Source organism: Furipterus horrens, unplaced genomic scaffold (assembly GCF_987537825.1).
Source record: "Furipterus horrens unplaced genomic scaffold, mFurHor1.1.pri manual_scaffold_2, whole genome shotgun sequence".
NCBI lineage: Eukaryota > Metazoa > Chordata > Mammalia > Chiroptera > Furipteridae > Furipterus > Furipterus horrens.
In genome coordinates this window covers 9290324-9310748 of record NW_028327172.1, presented here as the reverse complement: position 1 = coordinate 9310748, position 20425 = coordinate 9290324, and the positions used below count along the sequence as shown (strand labels likewise).

At 37.6% G+C, this 20425-nt stretch overlaps 1 protein-coding gene across 3 annotated transcripts; it reads right to left on the bottom strand.

Annotated features, from left to right (window-relative positions):
• Nucleotides 1–682: 682 nt before the first annotated feature.
• LOC150017745 (glycine N-phenylacetyltransferase-like) lies at nt 683–19901 on the bottom strand. 3 transcript variants are annotated; one of them, XM_090267503.1, is made up of 6 exons: nt 19860–19901; nt 13703–13798; nt 10330–10437; nt 4193–4319; nt 3270–3441; nt 683–1577 (listed from the first exon to the last, which is right to left on the bottom strand). In XM_090267503.1, the coding sequence occupies exons 2-6, from the start codon at nt 13778–13780 to the stop codon at nt 1175–1177; spliced, it is 888 nt and encodes a 295-aa protein (XP_090123629.1). In that variant the 5' UTR covers nt 13781–13798; nt 19860–19901; the 3' UTR covers nt 683–1174. The 3 variants fall into 3 exon arrangements, with proteins under 3 accessions (XP_090123629.1, XP_090123627.1, XP_090123628.1); XM_090267501.1 differs by lacking the exon at nt 19860–19901 and adding an exon at nt 19738–19773; XM_090267502.1 differs by lacking the exon at nt 19860–19901 and adding an exon at nt 19747–19773.
• Between the last annotated feature and the right edge of the window lie 524 nt (nt 19902–20425).

Below are 20425 nucleotides of genomic sequence, written 5' to 3'. Positions count from 1 at the left end.
AATTTTCTGTCATTATTTCTTCAATCAGGTTTTATATCTCTTGTTCACTTTCTTCTCCTTCTGGTACCCTAATGATGTAGATGTTACATTTTATGTTGTCCTAAAGTTCGCTTAAACTACCCTTGGTTTTTAAAAATTCTTTATTCTTTTTGCTGCACTGATTGTTGTTTTTTTAAACCTCATCTTCCAAATCACTGATTTGATCCTCTGCTTCCTCCAGACTTCTTTTATTCCCTCCAGTGTATTCTTTATTTCAGATATGGTATTCTTCGTTTCTGACTGCTTGATTTTCATGGTTTCTATATCATTTTTTATGCTATTGAGCATCCTTAAAACCATTACTTTGAAGTCTGTTTCGGATAAATTGTTTGCCTCCCTTTCATTTAGCTCTTTTTCTGGAGATTTCTCCTGTTCTTTCATTTGGGGCCTGTTTCTTTTTCTGCCCATTTTGGCTGCCTCTTTGTGTTTGTTTTTCATGTATTTGACTATAGTTGATAATACTGTATTATATTTTGAAAATTTGCTAAGAAATTCAGCTAACATGTGATTCGGCAATCACAAAACCCAGGATGTCGGTCATAAGCATTTTTACAAAAATAAATAGGTCAGTATGTTATGTGATGGATGTGTTAATTAACTTGATTGTGGGAACCCTTTCATGACGTACACATACATCAAGTCATCTCATTGCACACTAAATTTATTATAACTTTGTCGATTATGCCTCAGTAAAACTGGGGTGAGAAGAATGAAGGATAATGAAGAGAGGTTGGGTAAATTATACTACCCATAATAGCACATCTTGGCAAAGCTGGCAAAATATTCCCATTGGCAACAGACCACGTGTGACGGAGGAGTCCAGGAGAAGCAGTAGGGCAGCTTCCAGCTGTATAAAGAATAACAATGAGATCCCTAAGTGTAGGAAACAGAAAAGCACCAGGGTTCACTACAGGAAGGTCTGCACAGGCCAGGTCTGCTGGACCCAAAGAGAAATCCATTAGTGACTTGCAAGCAGGGACAGTGTCAGTCCTGTCGACTACACAGACTTCTTCCAGAGTCCAAATAACTGAACTGCTTTACTGTCTGCTGGTCATAATTTATTTGTCTCTCCATCCAACCATATGTTCCTCTTGCTCCACGACAAACCCAACACTGTCTTGTGTTCACGGCTGCTTCACAGAGGCGCACACTTCCACTGGTTCCAGTCACAAGGCATGGGGACGTTGTGCAGCTTGCGACTGTGTTTCTGTATGGTGTTGTTGGCTCTGTCTGTGTGGTAATATATGGGGAAGCCGAGCTTCTCCAGAACCTGGAAAAAGGCAACCATGCTGTAGGATACGAGACCTTGGCCCCGGTACTCAGGCAGGGTGGCTCCCATCCGCATCTCTCCTGTCTGATCCATCGCGGCCCAGCACACAGGGTTTCCCTCAGGGCCCAGCAGACAGTAGGTGGGGAAGTTCTGGATACAGCGCTCAATGAATCTCTGGCTCCTCTCATTGCCACCAAAATGCCAGAATTTATTCACCAGGAAAGCGTGGGTAACATCGAGAGAAGAGTGTTTAAATATTTCTTCATTGCTGTTGGGAACAAGGGAGAAGAACAGCCCATAATATCATGCACACTGTGGAGTACTGCATTTGTTTTCCCCAAAATTATCTTTAGATGGTGCAAATAAGGACACAGGTAAAGGTATAGATTCTGAAGCCAAGTCTTGGATGCATAATCTGACTAGCTTGTAACGTCTCTCTGCCTCCATTTTTTCTTTATAGAACAGGAATATTAATATCATTCTCAGCAAAAGGCAGATTATGAGTATTACATCAGCTACTGCATAAATATGGGACTTGTGCCCCATGAACAATAAATATTACATAAAACTTAAGTGTTGCTCATTGGACATTACTGTGATTTTCCACTTATGGTGGGGGAATTGCTATCCCCTCTGTTTTACATATATGAAAACAGATCAACAGAAAATATACAAGTGCTTCAAAGCACACGCTACATGCAAGCAAGTTGTATGTAAACCCAGAGTTGGGAATCATGGACTATTAGCATGTTGGTGGCAGAGGGCCCTTGGCTACTGTGGGGAATCTCAAGTCCAGAGAGGGGCAGTGATGTGAGGGGCAATGACGTGGAGAGCAGGCGGCCCCAGAGGTACAGAATTCTGAAGTCAGAAGGCATCTGCTATGGCAGAAAGAGGCTTCATGAAGTATCCTGGGAAGAGTCCACAATGTAGAAGTCGATGGTCAAGAATAAATCCCCGGTAATGACTTGACTTTCCATGTGACCTGAACAAACTATTTCTTCATCTGAGCCTGTTTTCTGGATAATATCTCCCACCTTGTTTATCTCGTGGGAAAGCAATAAAACCCCAAAATATTATATATTTGGAGGTGTCTTTCCTGTAGAATATGTGATATAATGTGAATAAAGCATTCTATGCATATTAACACACACAAGGAGTGCCATGGGATTGGGCATTGGGCATCTCCCGTTCAAACCTTAGCCTCACTGTTCAGTTATATTCAGTGTTGGAATAGAAATCTGTGGGGAGTGGGGACACATATTTGTTTGAATTTTCATGTTTGGGAAATGTTTGCTCTATGAATTCATCAAATGAGTATTTATCAAGCGTCTACTATGTGTTGTGTTCTGCTATTGAAGGTCTATTAATGAACAACAGAAAGAGGGTTCCTGCTCTTGTGAAGTTTGAAATATCATAGGAGAGGATCAGGCAACAAAAGCTGGTAAATACACAAAGAAGGTAATTGTAGATCATGACAAATGCAATAAAAAATTAAAATTGGATTATGTGAGAGGCTTATTTTTTTGACACAGTGCTCTGAGAAGAACTTTTTAGGGAAATAACATTTGTGAGTTTGAATATCAAAAAGAGGCAAAAATGTGAAGATTATAGGGAAGGGTATTTAGGTAGACAAAGAGCAAATGCAATGGCCCAAATGCATGTGTGGGTGTATGAGATCAAGGTGCAGAAAGAAGACCAGAGTCACTGGTGGGAGTAAGCAAGGCAGACAAGATGAAGTCCAAGAGGTGATAAATGCCAGGTCTTACTGGACCTTGAAGGTCGATAAAAATCTTTAACCTTTGTTCAAGGTAAGTCGAGGAACATCAAAGGGTGAATATACTTCATCCACGTTACACAATAAAAGAATGACTCTGGAAATGGATTATCGAGAGACAAGAGACCGTAGGGAGGGGAGTAGTGAAAGATGTGAGTAGTGAGAGCATCTTCTTTTTGAACTCACATGGCTTTGGGTCTGTCCAAGGTAAGAGGTAAATTGTTTGCCTCTGGCAGGGAAGGGAGCAGTCGTCTTGCTGTCTTAGACTCCATATAGAGGATGCATTGAGTTTGCTTGACTTTGACCCGTTTTATAACTGCAAGATTTTGTATGGCCTCATTCAGGCTGGACTGTGAACCTATAGAGGGGTGAAGTAAAGAGAGAAATGAGATGCTACAAGCAACTTCCCATTGCAAGTTTGTAGGATTTAAAATCAGGCAATGTTGCTTCTGGTATTGCTGATAACCATGTGACCTTGGCCATGTCACTGACTGAGCATGTTTTCTCTTATGCAAAACAGAGATAATACTAGAAATCCTAATTATATCACTGTGAAATCAAAGGAGAAGTGATATTTAAAGAATAGTAGCCAACCTTGCATGGGCCCATACGACATGCCAATATATTGGTCTAATACCACATTTGATTCTTACATTGAATCTATGGTTTATGTATTTTTGTTATCCTTATTCTTTATATATGTGGAAACTGAATAATAGATAAGTTACATCACTTGCTCAAGATCACAAATCAAGTAACTGGCAGAGCAAGGATGCTACCCTAAGGAGTCAGACTCTGGAGGGCTTGCTCATAACCATGGCAGTTTTCCTTGGGACCTTGGAGGTGCTTTATGGCACAAGGAGCTGACATTCTAAACCTAGCAATTTAGGCCACAGGGAGAGCTCTGGTCTTAAACTGAATCACACTAAGATCCTAATACAACTGTAAAATATATCCTCAGCTAACAAGAAATAACACAGTTGAGTGTCTGGGTTTTTGTAGAAGGAAGTAAAGGTAATAGGAGAATGTGTTCAGGATGAAAAGTGATCCGGAAGGTATAGATATTAGCAGTCCCAGCAGCTGACACACATCCCAGATTTGTTACTTACTTTGGATCTGTAAATGTTGTTTCCAATTGATGACATCTAACATGCCAAGGAATTCTTGGCAGTTCTTGGGATCCTTAGAATAGATTTGGTAGGTGTTGGTGTAGTGATCAAAGTTATCTACCATCTCCTGTTTGGTTGAGTAATGTGGGATAAATCAAACTGATTAGACCAAGTGATTGGAATATGAGTTTAGGATTTCAGTATACTTACTCTTTTGTAAACTTAAATATAGATATTTTTCTTAACATACTATCATTATCCATGAATCATTTACATCATGAGACCATGTCATGGATTTAATTGACTTTTCAATTTGTAATTAAAAAACTTGCTGAGCTAGATATTTATATGTTGCATTCCAATTTCGAATCAACCACACATGCACTTGTTTACAAAACATTCTTTTATAATTCTGAAATCCTTAGGAGAAATAAAGGGAGTATTATGAAAGGAAAGCTACTTTCCATTGCAAGAGTAAATTTCATCTATTTTAAAGAGTCTCAGAACTAATGGTTATGAACATGACAAAAATGAAATCACTAATGTAACCTTGTATTAGAATTTTTACATACATATGATAATGCTATACAAGATAAAGATACATAATGTCTTTGAAGCATAAACCACAATGCACTATTATTTCAAAAGTAATTTGCATTTCCAACAATATTGAAACACAAAATTTCTTCAAAAATATTTTCTCAAAGTTAATATATCAGAGATGGGATTACTGGAAAATGAAAGAAGGAATTAGCGAATAACAATCCATGAGGTGGGTAGAATAGCTCAGTGTCACACAGAAATGCACTAATGCTCAGCATTAATACCATTGACAATCATTGTTTTTAAGATCAATTTTTTAAAGTATTTTTTTCTTCTGGTCTTTTTTTAAAGTATATTTTATTGATTATGCTGTTACAGTTGTTCAGTTTTTTCCCCTTTGCCCCCCCTTTACCCAGTACCTCCCCTCCCTTAGTTCATGTCCATGGGTCATTCATATGTTATTTGGCTTCTCCCTTTCCTATATTATTCTTAATTTCCCCCTGTCTATTTTGTACCTATGACTTACGCTTCTTGATCCCTGCACCTTTTCCCCCATACTCCCCTTCCCCCTCCCCATTGGCAATCCTCCATATGATCTCCACATATATAGTTCTGTTCCTATTCTAGCTTTTCGCTTAGTTTGTTTTTGTTTTTTTTAGATTCACTTATTGATAGTTATGAGTTTGTTGTCATTTTACTGTTCATATTTTTTATCTTCTTTTTCTTAAATGTGTCCCTTTAACATTTCATATAATAATGGCTTGGTGATGATCACCTTCTTTAGCTTTACCTTGTCTGGGCAGCACTTGAACTGCCCTTCCATTCCAAATGATAGCTTTGCTAGACAGAGTAATCTTGGTTGTGGGTCCTTGCTTTTCATCACTTTGAATACTTCTTGCTAGTCCTTTCTTGCCTGCAAAGTTTCTTTAGAGAAATCATCTGATAGTCTTATGGGAACTCCTTTGTAGGTAACTTTCTGCTTTTCTCTTGCTGCTTTTAAGATTCTCTACTTATCCTTGATTGTTGGCATTTTAATTATAATGTGTCTTGGTGTGGTCCTCTTTGGATCTAGCTTGTTTGAGACTCTCTGTGCTTCCTGGACTTGTATGTCTATTTCCTTTGCCAAATTTGGGAAGTTTTCCTTCATTATTTGTTCACATAAGCTTTCAATTTCTTGCTCTTCCTCATCTCCTTCTTGCACCCCTATGATTCGGATGTTGGCATGTTTAAAGTTGTCCCAAAGGTTCCTAAGCCTCTCCTTGTTTTTTTCAATCCTTATTTCTTCATTCTGTACTGGTTGACTGTTTTTTTCTTCCTTATGTTCCAAATCATTGATTTGAACCCTGGCTTTCTTCCCTTCACCATTGGTTTTGTGTGAATTTTCCTTCATCTTACTTAGCATAGCCTTCACTTCTTCCCTTATGCGTTTGCCACACTCAATCTTGTCTGTCAAATCTGTGAGCATCATTATCACCAGTGTTTTGAACTCTTCATCTGTTAGGTTGGCTATCTCCTCATTGCTTAGTTCTCCCACTGGAACCTTGATCTGCTCCCTCTTTTGGGCCATACTTCTCTGTCTCCTCTACTTAACAGCCTCCTGCATTTTTCTCTGTGTCTTAGGTAGAGCTGTTGCAGCTTTTACATTGTAAGGGACAGAGCCTTAGGTATTAATCAGTGTGGGTGACCTGTTTCACCACCTGGTGGCATTGTATTTGGGGAAGGGGACTGAGAGGGAATAATGTCACTTGCTCAGCACTCACCCCTTTTCCTGTCACTTCACTCATTTCCTGTATGTGACTGGTGACCCTCTAGCTCTTTCCCTGGTGATGGTTCCCAGAGTGGGTGTGTTTGTGGATTTTCTAGGACCGGGGGCCTTCTAAACAGACTCTCCCGAGAGACAGGCAGTTTCTTTCGCCACCCCAGACCCCACTGGTTTTCACAGCCAGAAGCAATTCGGCTTTATTTTCCCAGCACTGGAGCCATACATAAGCTGTGCGTTCTGGCCTGGAACTGGGATCGCTCCCCACATGTCCCTCCTGCCTTTAATGATGTGTGACTGCTCTTTCTGAGGGCCAGCTACAGCCATTGCCTTGCTGCTGCTGCTGCTGCTACTGCTGCCACCACAGCTGCTGTAGCTCCCTCCCTCTTTCCTGTCTGGATGAGTATTGCTTCTTTATATCTTTGTTTGTTGGACTCCCATGCAGTTTGATTTCCTGATAGTTCTGGTTGATTTTTGTTTTGAGGTAGATGTAATTCTTATGGTTGTGAAAAGAGGCAAAGCATTTTTACCTATGCCTTCATCTTAGTTAGAAGTCTAAGTTCAATTTAAAAAGCAAAAAAAATTTCCATTTTTAGATTTTGAATTTTAAGTTAAATGTCTTTGTTTTGTATTCTGTTTAGTTTAGTATTTTTTAACTTTATTTTTATTGTTTATACTATTTGAGATGTCCCCATTTTTCCCTTCTTTGCCCACCTTGAGCTAGCCCTTGCCGCCCCCTTCCTTCAAGCCATCACCATATTGTTGTCTGTGTCTATGTGTCATGTATATATGATCTGTGACTAACCTTTTCCTCTTCTTTCATCCAATCCCTCCCTCCCTATTCCCCCTTTCCTCTGACAGCTGTCTGTCTGTTCCATGCATCCATACCTCTGTCGATATTTTCTTTAAAAGGTCTATAAATTTAAATTTTATTTGTAAATATTTTATATTAAAATATTATATGGCTACATATTCTAGATGCATAAGTTTTTAAAATATTTTCTTATATGTTTATAACATACTTGTATTTGAAATATATGAATCAGTATAATTTTATTACTTTCTTTTTAAATTTTCTTTTCTAATTGAAGTTTAAATTTAATGTTATTTTGTATTAGTTTCAGGTATACAGCATAATGGTTAGACAATCACATACTTTACAATGTGGCCCCCTGACATTTTTGGTACTCACCTGGCACCATACATAGTCATTACAATATTATCGAATGCATTCCCTATGCTTTACTTTACATGCTTGTGCCTATTTTCTGACTACTAATCTGTATTTCTCAATCTCTTTACCTTTTTCACCTAGTCTCCCAGCTCCCCTCCCCTCTGGTCACCATCAGACTTCTCTGTATCTATATTTTTTGTTCAACTATTTTGTTCTTTCCATTCCACATATAAGTGAAATCATATGGTATTTTTTTCTGGCTGACTTATTTTTACTTAGCATAATGTGCTATTGGTCCTTCTACATTGTTGCAAATGGCAAGATTTCTTTCTTTTTTATGGCAGAGTGACATTCCATTGTACACATGTATGACTCTTTTGGATATTAAGGCAGTCTATTTTTAATTTTTTGAGGAAACTCCATACCGTTTTCCATAGTAGTGCACCAATCTAAATTCCTACTTAAAGGTTCACTTTGCTTCACATCCTAGCCAACACTAGCTGTTTCTTGATTTATTGATGGTAATGTTTCTGACAGCTAAAGGTGACATCTCCTTTTCTTTCTTTATTTTCATTGTTGACAATATTACAAATGCCACCATTTCCCCCTTCTTTCCAGCCCCTCCACCCAGCCCTCACCCTCTTTCCTCTGGCCATCACCACACTGTTACCTGTCTTTTGGTTATACATACCTGTTCTTTGGCTAATCCCTTAACCTTCTTTCATATAATCTTCCCTCGCCCCTCTGACAGATGTCAGTCTGTTCCATGTACCTATGCCTGATTGTGGTTTTAACTGCATTTCTCTGATGATTAGTGAAGTTGAGCAATATTTCACGTGTCTATTTTCTATCTGTATGTCCTCTTTGGAGAAGTATGTATTCAGGTCCTCTACCCATTTTTAAATTGGATTGGTTTTACTTTTGGTGTTGAGTTTTATGAGTTCTTTACACAATACCTTTTGGTTATTAACCATCTATCAGATATATGATTGGCAAATATCTTCTCGCATTCAGTAGGTTGTCTTTTTATATTGTTGATGATTTTCTTTGCTGTGAAAAACCTTTTTAGTTTGATTTAATCCAATTTATATATTTTTCTTTTTCTTTTCTTTTCTTTCTTTCTTTCTTTCTTTTTTTTTTTTGCACAAGGAGATATAGCAGGAAAAATTCTGCTAATAAAAATGTCAGAGATTTTACTGCCCATGTTTTTCTATATTATTTTTATCATTTTGAGCCTTACATTTAAGTCTTTCATGCACTTGAATTTATTCTTGTGTATGCTATAAGAAAGTGCTCTAGTTTCATTTCTTTTTGCATGTGTCTGTGCAACATGCCCAACACCATTTATTGACTAGACTTCTTTTACTCCATTATATGTTCTTGCCTCCTTGGTCACATATTAATTGACTGTAGATGCATAAGTTTATTTGTGGGCTCAATATTCTTTTCCATTGATCTATGTATCTGTCTTTATGCCACCATCATGCTTCATGATTATGATACCCTGGTAGTACAGTTTGATATCAGGTAGCATGATATACCAACTTTGTTTTTCTTTTTCAAGATAGCTGTGGCTATTTGGGACCTTTTATGGTTCCATATACACTTTTAAAATATTTGTTCTAGTTTTGTGAATTTATTAAAAAATTCATTAATACTGTAGATTGCTTTGGGTAATATGGACATTTTAACTATGTCAATTCTTCCTATCCATGAGTATGGTATGTGCTTCATTTTATTTGTATCTTCTTCAATGTCTTTCTTCAGCATCTTACAATTTTCTGAGTATAAGAATTTTCCCTCATTGGATAAATTTACTTCTGGGTTATTTTTATGCAATCATAAGTGGAAAATATTTATTTTTCCTTTATGATGATTCATTACTGATAGACAAAAATGCAATGAATTTCCAAGTATTTAGTTAGTACCCAACTACTTCACTAAATTCACTTATCAGTTCTTGTAGGGTTTTTTTTTTGTTTTGTTTTGTTTTTGGCATGAATATTTAGGGTTTTCTATATAAGTATAAGGTCATGGAAATAATGGCAATTTTACTCTTTCTTTTCCAATTTGGGTGACTTTTCCCTCTCTTTTTGTCTTATTGCTGTGGCTAATACTTCCAGTACTATGTTGAATAGAAGCCATGTTCCCATGGCTTTGTCATATACGCATTTGAGTGATTAGTAAAAGTCTGGTACTGAAAATATATTCCCAAATACAAGCATGGCAATTTGTTCTTTATATTTCCCTAACATTTTTCGTATTTAACTATATATTATTTAGTTGTTATTTTCTCTTCTTGGAATGCATCCTCTGTTCTTGTCATCTGTCAAAAACCTATCTATCTTCAAATCCAGTTTAGGTGAAATGTTTACGAGGAAGGCTCTCTGATCCTCCGCCTGCATACCTTGACATCTATAGTTTTAATCATTTATTGGCAGTGCTGCTTCTGTAGCTAGTAAGTTCTTGTACGTTTTTGTATATTTTCACACCATGTGCTAATTTTTTTGCTTATCTATCTTTTTCTCCAGGCTCCTCTAGGACAAGGACTTGTTCACCATCACTGACATACTTTTCTGTGTCCCTGGCTCTACATTGCCAGCCGCATAGCAGGCACAGATAGCAAACAGAAGTGTACGTATTCTACATCTGCCACCTTACCTGCTCCTGAGGGCGGACAACCACTGTATTAAAGTCAGGCCACTTGTCCACCAGGGCCTTTAGCTTGAATGGGTTTCCCTGGTTCATGTGGAAAACAGTCCCATAAACCTATATCATCATGAGAAAGTGAGAGTCAGCTTATCAGGAAGGAGTGACAGTGTCCTATTTGATCTCGACAAAGATTATTTCTATGAAATCATAGTAAGTAACTGGGAGAGCATCTACTTCCAACAGTTTTCAGGTATGACTTTAATCCTCCAAACAGAAATAAATTTTTGGGTCTACTTGCGAGAATATTATATGAATATAGTTAAATATCCAGATAAATAAAATAAATAAATTAAAAATCATTTACTATCACATTGTCAAATTTGTTGACACAGCTTTTCATTTTATTTCACTTATTTACATGGTCACACATAACTTTTAAATATCCTCTAATTACCTATATATACTTGTTTAATAATCACTCCATCCAAATACACATACACACACTAAACAATGGGCATATTTTCTTGTTAATGACCGCATAATATCCATTATAAGGAAGAATTCTAATTTAAGTTTCCTATCTCCTATTACTGGTCATTTCACTTCTTTCTAATATTTTTTGTTTAACAGTTTATTCTTTAAAATATTTTTATTGTCTTTTTTCCATTACCACACAACTACCTCATGATCCTTTCCCCCTGCAATCACCACACTGTTGTCAATGTCCATGAGTCCTTTTTCCTTTTTCCTTCATCCCTCCACCCCTTAACCTCACCCCAAAGCTGTTCTCCTGATGAGTATATTCTTCAAGGAGCATTTATTTTGCGAAATCCTTTACAAATATGCCTGTTATCACCAATTTTTGAAGGGAAGTTTATGGGATAAAGGTCAACTACCGTTTAATATGTTTTTTTCTTACAAATATTTCCAAAACACTTTCCAAGAAGGTTCAATGACCTGTCTATTTAATAAGTAAAGACAGAACATAATGTTTGGTGACCAAAGTCCAAGAACATCACCCACTGGGCAGTTTGTTTAGACTTTTCCACAGTCATCTGTTGAATCATTTATGGCATCAAGAAGAATATTGAAGAGGCTAAGAAAGACCCTCTAATTTGAAAGAGGCCCCGTGGTTTGTGGGAATAGGTAAAACAGCAGTGCATTCCAGGCATAGCCTCAACACCTCAGTGCAGCTGAAACATGATGCCTCAGGACATGATATGGAAAGATACCAAACCAGCACCAATAGAATAATGAACATGTCAAGAACCAAAGGCCACACCTTTTCCTGCGCTTTTCTACCCTTACCATGAAACATTTATGCCAGACTCAGGAGAAAGTAGAAGGCAAACGTTGACTTTACTAAGTTTCTATAAAATGATTAAATTTCTGCCATCGGCAAGGGCACAATATAAACATTAAATGCATTGTTAGGAAAGAAAAAGAGGTTAAATTTTTTAAACACTTGAGTTTGAAAACAGTGACATTCATATACATATACTAGATTAAAAATAAATGAAATCACTCCTTTTCTCTGAGCATGGTAGTATTACTAAGCCAGGATCTAATATTGAGGCTTACTTTGCCTCACAATAGAATTGGGCTATGAGTAGTGTCATAAGTTTTCTTAAAATAAGTTGATATCCATTAACACAAGAAGAACAATTCAAACACCAGACATCTTCCCTATACAGCATGGGGGAAAAAAATTTAACCTAGAAAACTTTCAAGGAAGCCACTCAAGACAAAATGTCCTACTCTCCAGAGAATTAACTGATTAATTACTTCCCCTCCTAAAAAAAAGGGGAGGGGATTTCATTATCTGTACGGTGTGTTAATTCATTATATAGAATTGTCACCTGAAGACAGTTAAGTGTTAAAATAGACAAATGTTTATTTTGGTTATTAATCTAGCAAAAAAACAGATATTGAAGTCATTGATTTTTCTTAATTGTTTTCTCTCCTCAAAATTTATTGATTTCTGCCCTTATCTTTTATAATGTCCTTAATTCTGTTTGTTTTGGGGTTAAATTACTCTTCTTTTTCTTATTTTAAGGTGAAAACTTAAAGCATTGATTTGAGACTGACCATTATCCTTCTATAGTATAAGCACTTAATGCTATTTATTTCTTACTTATCACTGCTATAGTTGCACCCAAAACTTTTCATATGATGTACTTCCATTTTCAACCAACTAAAATATTTTCTAATTTTTCTTTGACTTTATAGTAGGATTTATTTAAAGTGTGTTGTATAATTTCTGACTATCCGGGTGTTTTCCAGATACTCTTCAGGTTTTTTAAATTTTAAGTTTAATTTCATATTGTTCAAGGACATACTTGATATGATTCCATTTCTTATCAAATTATTAAAAATATGGTCTATCTTGGTAGATGTTCATTGTGCATTTAAATATAATATGTATTTGGCTGTTATTGGATCATGGTATTATCATTCAGTTCTTTACAGGGTTTATGTCTATTCTGTAAATTATTGAGAGAGGAGTGTAGAAGTCTTGAATTATATCTGTGGGTTTACCTATTTCCTCTTTCAGGTCCATTAGTTTTTACTTCATATACTTTGAGCCTCTGTTGTTAGGTATATAGATTTTAGCTTTCTTCCTTCTTTCCTTTCTTTCTTTCTTTCTTTCTTTCTTTCTTTCTTTCTTTCTTTCTTTCTTTCTTTCTTGCTTTCTTTCTTGCTTTCTTTTTGTCTTTTTGGTGAATTGATAGCCTGATCAAAATGCAATAGCACTTTTTATCCCTCGTAATATTCAAGTCCCTATGAAGCATATATTATTTCAAAAAATAAAACAATGGCAAAGAAACCTCCCTAAAGAAGAAAGCCATTGATCCATTTCTAAAGCTAAATTTCTGTTTCACTCCAATTAAACATAATTCATTCAAGTTTGACAAAATAGAAATTGACTTGTCATTAATTTCAAAAATGAATCATAACGGTTAACCTTTCATCAGTCCCTTGATTGTTTAGAAAGAATAATTTAAGTATTAATGTGTTAGTTTCAGTCAACTTTGTAATTCTGGAACGACTTTTATTGTTATCTGACATAATTCTTAGAAGACACAAGGGAATAGTTTGGGGTCATCACGTGGCAAAGATCATAGTGGCTCCAAAACAAAGCACTGCAGCTGACTACTGGTGCAATCTGGGTCAAGTCATAGAACTGAACCCCCAGCTCCTGTTTGCTTACATGGATGTAATATACTGGCCTTGCAGCGAGACGGTGCAAAGTAAATGAGATGCAAGATGACTGAGGGCTTGGCACAGCACAGGTGCTCAGTGAATGCGAATTCTCTTTCCCACCTTTTTCATATGCAGTTGATGGTCTTTTTTTTTTTCCCCTCTAAGGTTTCACTCTCACCTTTAAGGACTCGGGGAGGAACTTCCTCAAGGATTTCTCTAGCAATTGCAGCATCTGTGGACCTTTTAACTGGAACATCTTGACAGGTCCCTTAGCCTAAAGCAGGGATCAAGAAATAGCAAAGACTGAGAAACGCTGGGAGACATACAAAGAAACCAAACAGACACAGTCGGCAGTTGTGGCTAATGGTCTGGCTTTTGTCCCAGCTGTTTCATGGGCACCTCATTCTCTCACCTGCTCGCTAACTCCAAGGAAGGAAAAACCTGGCAGAAAGTGCAGGTGCTTCCTTCTGAAATTATTTTTAACATTTTTCAAACTTTACAATATTTCTGAAATTTTCATTTTGATTTTCACATGACCCACAATTCCAATGATTAAAGATTCACTGAGGTTAACAAATATAGTCTCTAAGCAAGAATGAGCGTCCTTTGAGATTAAGTTTCCACTCGTGACAAGCCTGACTTTGCCAATTAGGAGCTACATGATACTGGGCAAGTTATTTAACTCCTCTGTGCCTTGGTTTCCTCATCTAATATAAATGACAATGACTATAGTTCCTGTCCCATAGAGTAGTTGACCAATTAAATAAATCAATACATGTAAGGTTCTCAGAACAGTGTCTGGGACATAATAAGCACTCAGTTAATGATTATAAGTATGATTATCCTTTTTATTATCATTAGTAGAAGCAAAAGTTAACCCACAGTGTCATCCAAAAAAGTCCCTTTAATGACTTGTTCTGCACAAGAGTTTGTGGTGAGGATTAAATGGGGGGATAATCCATGTAATCTGGCAAATGAGAAAATAAAATTTAAATTGTTAGCAGAGTGCCTGGCATGGAGTAATACTCAGGATTCATCAGACATTTTTATTATTGTTATTACTATACCTTAAATAAAGCATATGTTTTCTGGCTTCTAGAGCTAAAACAAACAAACAAACAAAAAAACAAAAACAAAAACTTTTCTATGAGTCCTCATTAGGAGAAAAGTAAAGAATGTACTGAAACATTTTCCAAACTTGAGTATGTGGTAGAGCCATATGAAAGAAATTTAAAATGATTTAACCCTGCTCCTGGTATTTTTTTATTTAGAAGGTCTTAAGGGAACGTGAGCTCCAGAATTATATATTAAAAAAAATTCTCCAGATGTTCAGCTTAATCGTGATATAATTTACATATAATAAAACCAGCTCTAAGTGGATACTTGATAAGTTTTGGAAGATGTATATATTTGTGTAAATAGTACCATAATATTAATATAGAGAATTTGAATACCCTCTGAGGTTTACTTATACCCCTTGCAATCCACCTCTTTCTCTTACTGACAGGTCCCAGCAATCATTAACCCAATTTCCTTTACAGGATGTCAAATGAAAGGAACTACTTAGATTTTTTGAGACTATTCTTCTTTTGCTAGCAAAATGCCTCAAATTCGTACATAAATCAACAGTTCATTTCTTTTTATTGTGGCATATTATTCCATTGCAAAGATCTACCAGAGTTTATCTAGTCACCTGTTGAGATACATTTGGGTTGTTTCTATATTTTGATGATTATGACTAATGCTATTGTGAACATTCATGTACAAATATTTGAACATATGCTTTTATTCCTCGCAGGTAAATACATAGAAGTGCAGTCTCATGGTTACAGGGTAAGTGGATGTTGAACTCTAAAATAAAACTGTCAAAGTGTTTTCCTAAAGTGGCTGCACCAGTTGATATTTCCATAGCAGTGTAGGAGTGGTCCATGTGCTCCACAACCTCTTCAACACTTCTCCAGAAGATTCTCTTGTGCAGCCATATTCAAAACTACTGATATAGTAGTTAAAACCCTCAGCAATACCCTTCAAATCAGTAAAGCAGGAAGATTTGTAGACTTAATTTTCAAAGCAGGCCAAAATGCTGAGATCCAAGCTTATTTCAGTAGATGTAATTCTCTGGTGGATGCCCAATGTTGAATTTGACCCAAGTCCTGTTATCTTGGACGAGATAAATGGGTAAAGAAATTCTTCCACTGACTTTGCATTCCTGAAATGATTCACTACAGAGAACCAGCCTTCCCCCATCAGACTTAAGACACATGGATGTTCTCCTTCTTTACCTCTAAAAAAGCCTGATTTGATGTTCCAAACTCTCAATCTTTGCCTTATAAGTGATTAGCTAAACTGTGAATCCCCACTGACATTTCAGAACCAACTACTTGTGAACCAAACTTAAGTTAAGTTTCTCTCCTTCCCCTGGGTTGAGTCAGCATGTAACCTGCTCCTTACTCCTACCGAGAAGAGGCTGGACTCAGGGTTAAACATTCCCTGAGTTGTGTCCATCCTGCCTCCCTTTCATTCTACTCTTCTTCACTCCCACCCCTGAATTCTCTATAACCCTGCTTACTCTTCCCTCATAAATGGTTAGCTTGACTGTTTAACTCCGTCATCCCACCAGAACAACATTCTAGTGTGTTAATGAAGTGTTCGTGTACTTGACCAATCTAAGTTTCTCTCTTCTACACAGGACTGAACTTTGACCCACACTCAGCCTGGGCCAAGCTTGTGTATGTGTTAGAGCCTCTGAAAGAAATTTAAAATTACTTAATCCTGCTTACTCCTCTTCCTTACTCCTCTTTACAAAAGACTAGTCATTTATACCAGGCATTGCAGGTGGTCTTGGGTCCTCACTGCTAAAACAGTCCCCCTCTCCCTGTTATAACAGCCCTTTTCCCAGGTCTTGCTATAATCCTTTTAAATAAACTCTTTCCTCACCTAGGTCTGGAGTTGATTTCTATTTAGCAATGATTTGTACAGCTTCATTAAAAGTCAATGAGCCAGGCAATGAAAGACAAATACCATATGATATCACCTAATACAGGAAACTAATGAACAACACAAACAAACGAGCAAAATTGAATAAAAGCATGTAAACAAGAAGCAGACTGACAGCGACCAGGGTGGAAGGGGGTGGGGGGAGAAGGTGGGTAAGAAGGGGAAGGATCTAGTCAAGGAACTAGTACAAATGACCCACGGACATGGACAACAGGGTGGGGATTGACTGTGGGAGAAGGGGTGGGCAGGGTGGGGGGAACAATGGGGGAAGAAGTAGGACAATTGTAATAGAAAAACAATAAATAATTTTTTAAAAAAGTAAATGAACTTTGTGACTAGCTTGGAAATCTAAGTATCAATCTACTCATTTATTCATTCACTCAATAAATATTGAATGAGAACTGTTAAATTGAATTTATTGGGGTTATATTGGCAATAAAATTAAACAGGTTTCAAGGGCACAATTCTGCTCTTTATCACCTGCACATAGCATTGTGTGTTCACCATCCAAAGTCTAGTCTCCTTCCATCTCCTTTTATCCCTGGTTTACCCTCTTCCACCAGCCCCTTCCTCTGGCAATCACCATATTGTTGATTGAGAACTTAACTGTGGTAGCTTTGTAAGATGCCACCTAAGCTCGGCTGAACTACATTTCCTGGAATTCCCTTCCCTGTGTATTCCCAGTTAGGGTGGTTCTGTGGGATTCCTATGGAGATTTGAAGGGCAGAACGGAAGCAGCAGGCTTTTTGTAGCTAACTCTGAGACATAAGGCAGTGGTGGGGCTGACAAGGGCCTCACTGTCTCCTGGGTTTGCAAGAAATTACTGCTTACATTAAAAAAAAGGAAACCAACCAAATAGGAGATGATATTTGCCAATAATCGCTCTGGAAAAAGGTTAGTATCCAAAATACATAAAGAACTTGTATGACTCAATACCAAACTAACAATCAATCAAATTTAAAAAATGGGCAGAGAGGACCTGAACAGACAGTTTTTCCAGGAAGACATATAAATGGCCAAGTGACATATGAAAAGATTTTCAACTTTATTAGCAATTAGGGAAAGGCAAACCAAAACTACATGAGGACTTCTGGCCAAGATGGAGGCATAAGTAGACATGCTACGTCTCTTTCCACAACTAAGAAGAAATATAACTACCTCAAAACTGAAGACAGCCAGTAGTTCCAGAAAATCAAGCTGCATGGAAGTCCAACAAAGATATAAAGAAGAAATACTCTCCAGGTGAGAGGGGCAGAGCCGGGACGAGAGGAAGCAGTGTGGCAGCAACAGTGGTGATGGCAGCAGCAGTGGCTGGCCAGTGGAAAGCACAGTAACACATTTTAAAAAGTAGGGAGGAACACCTGGGGAGCGCTCCCAGCACCAGACCAGACTGAGCAGCTCATGATTCAAGCACTGGGGTAAATAAAGCCACATTGCTTCTGGCTGTGAAAATCAGTGGAGGTTGGGGCAGAGGAAGAAACTGCCAGTCTCTCAGCAGAGTCTGTTTCTTTAAAGGGCCTCCACAGTCCTAGAATGTCTGCAGATCCACCCTCTCTAGGTACCACAGCCAGGCAACAACTAGAGGGGTGCCAGTCCCATGCCAGAAATGGGAGAAGTGCCTGGGAAAGGGGTGAGTGCTGAGCAAACGGCATTATTCTCTCTCAGACCCCTCCCCCACACACAGCACCACAATGTGGTGAAAGAGGTCGCCCCACACTGATGATACCTAAGGCTTAGTCCCTTACACTATAACAGGTGCAACAGCTCTACCTAAGACACAAAGGCAAACACAGGAGCCTGTCAGGATGAGGAGATGGAGAAGTATGACCCAAAAAGGGAGAAGATCAAGGTTCCAGTGGGAGAACTAAGCAACAAGGAGATAGCCAACCTAACAGATGCAGAGCTCAAAACACTGGTGATAAAGATGCTCAAAGACATGCTGAAGTACAGCAAATGCATAAGGGAAGAAGCGAAAGCTATGCTAAGTGAAACAAAGGAAAATCCACACAAAACCAGTGGTGAAGGGAAGGAAACCAGGGTTCAGATCAATGATTTGGAACATAAGGAAGAAATAAGTCAACCAGTACAGAATGAGGAAACAAGCCTTATTCACAATAGCCAACATATGGAAGTAACCTAAGCATCTATCAATAGATGAGTGGATAGAAAAGAAGTGGTGCATATATGCAACAAAAAATTCACTGGTCATAAAAATAATGTAATCTTGTCACTTGCAGCAACATGGATGGACCTAGAGGGTGTTATACTAAGTGTAATGAGTCAGACAGAGAAAGACAAGTACAGTGTGATTTCACTTATATGTGGAATCTAAAAAACAAAACAATTGAACAACAACAAGAACAATAAAAACACCTCACAGAAACCAAAACAGACTCATAGATTAAAAAAACAAACTGATGGTTGCCAGAGAGGAGGAATGTGGGGGAATTTGTGAAAAAGTAAAAGGGTATAAGAGTTACAAACATTCAGTTACAAGATAAATAATTCACAGAAATATAGTCAATATTATCATAATAACTTTGGACAGTGATAGATGCTTACTGTATTCATAGCTGTGATCACTTTGTAAGGTAAATAAATGTTGACTAACTGTCGTATGCCTGAAACTCATGTAATATCCTATATGAACTATAATTTTTTTTAAAAGTTAGGAACAGAGAACAAAAACTAAGTTATGTTGTGTGGATGTTACTGATCGAGGTGCTGTGTGGGTGAGATTAGGTCAGGAACATTTGCATTTTATTACCAGTTATTATTCTATATTAATATTACACTATTTGCACATACAAGTTGGCAATAATTTTTTAAATAAAATACCTCCCCATATTACTATAGGTCTTTTTGAATATGTCAAAAAAGAAAGAAAAAGCAGCCCTTATAACAACAATTTCATAGAACAGCAACATCATCTTGCCACCATATGGAAGAAGACAAATGAGATCATTTTACAGTCATGTTTGGGCAGAAACAAAAACATGAAGACAATCGAATCTGCAGAAATGGTCAATGCTCCTCTCGCCAGTTTACAAGTGTCTGCTACCTCGTTACCCCTGCTCCATTTCTCTTGCTTTAAAATTATCAAATAGAATTGCAATACTTTATGACAGTATCCAAGCGAGAGCCATCCCATGCATCCTTGAATCCTTTCCCAATCACCTCTCCAGTCCCTCCTGACACACTGTTACTGAGACTCACCACACTTACAAACAGCGTGCTGTCTCTCTTGTGGCAACAGACAACAACCCCAGCTTTGTCGGGGTGTATATGTGTTCCACATGACCTTTGACTAGAAGCTATTGATGAAATTAAATGTTTACCTCTGAGGCATGGTTCCAAGTGGATTGTTTTCTGCTCACTCTGTCATCCCCAGGACTCAGGGCCTCCTTTTTTTTTTTTTTTCTCCAGCTTAACCTCCTCTTTCTCAGAATGGTCACGAAAGGTGTGGATTTGCAGAAATGGAACCAATGTTAGTTTGTTTCAATGGAGAAACATATTTAGGTGAAAAAGATTTCACTCTATTTTTGGATCCTGCTGCTGTAACTCATTGGGCGATGTGTAAACTGGTAGGTGGATATTCCTGGTTTTTCCATGTGTGTGTCTGCTGTCTTTTTCCCACATCATTGTCAACAATTTGAAGAAAACACAGATGCCTAATTTCCCCTTGCATCTCCTTCACGATGTGAGAAGAGGAGAGATTTGGCCAGAACATAGACGCTGCAGTATACCTTGACCATGGCTGCCAGGTGTATTAAGATTCATTTCACTAATGTGAATGGCATCTTCTTTACCACTTGGCTCTGGTCTACCTTCCTAGACACTCCTGTTGCTTCTGTTCACTACATGAGACCACAGGACATTTCTCCAACACGGTGTCTGCTGTAGA

Bases quoted from the DNA above. Each gene is read 5' to 3' on its own strand.
- LOC150017745 (XM_090267503.1), bottom strand. From the start codon at position 13,780: ATGTTCCAGTTAAAAGGTCCACAGATGCTGCAATTGCTAGAGAAATCC. The intron at 3,442-4,192 runs GTAAGTAACAAA...ACCCCTCTATAG, and splicing joins ACAACATTTACAGATCCAAA to GTTCACAGTCCAGCCTGAAT. The intron at 1,578-3,269 runs GTGAGTTCAAAA...TGTTCCCAACAG, and splicing joins TTGGACAGACCCAAAGCCAT to CAATGAAGAAATATTTAAAC.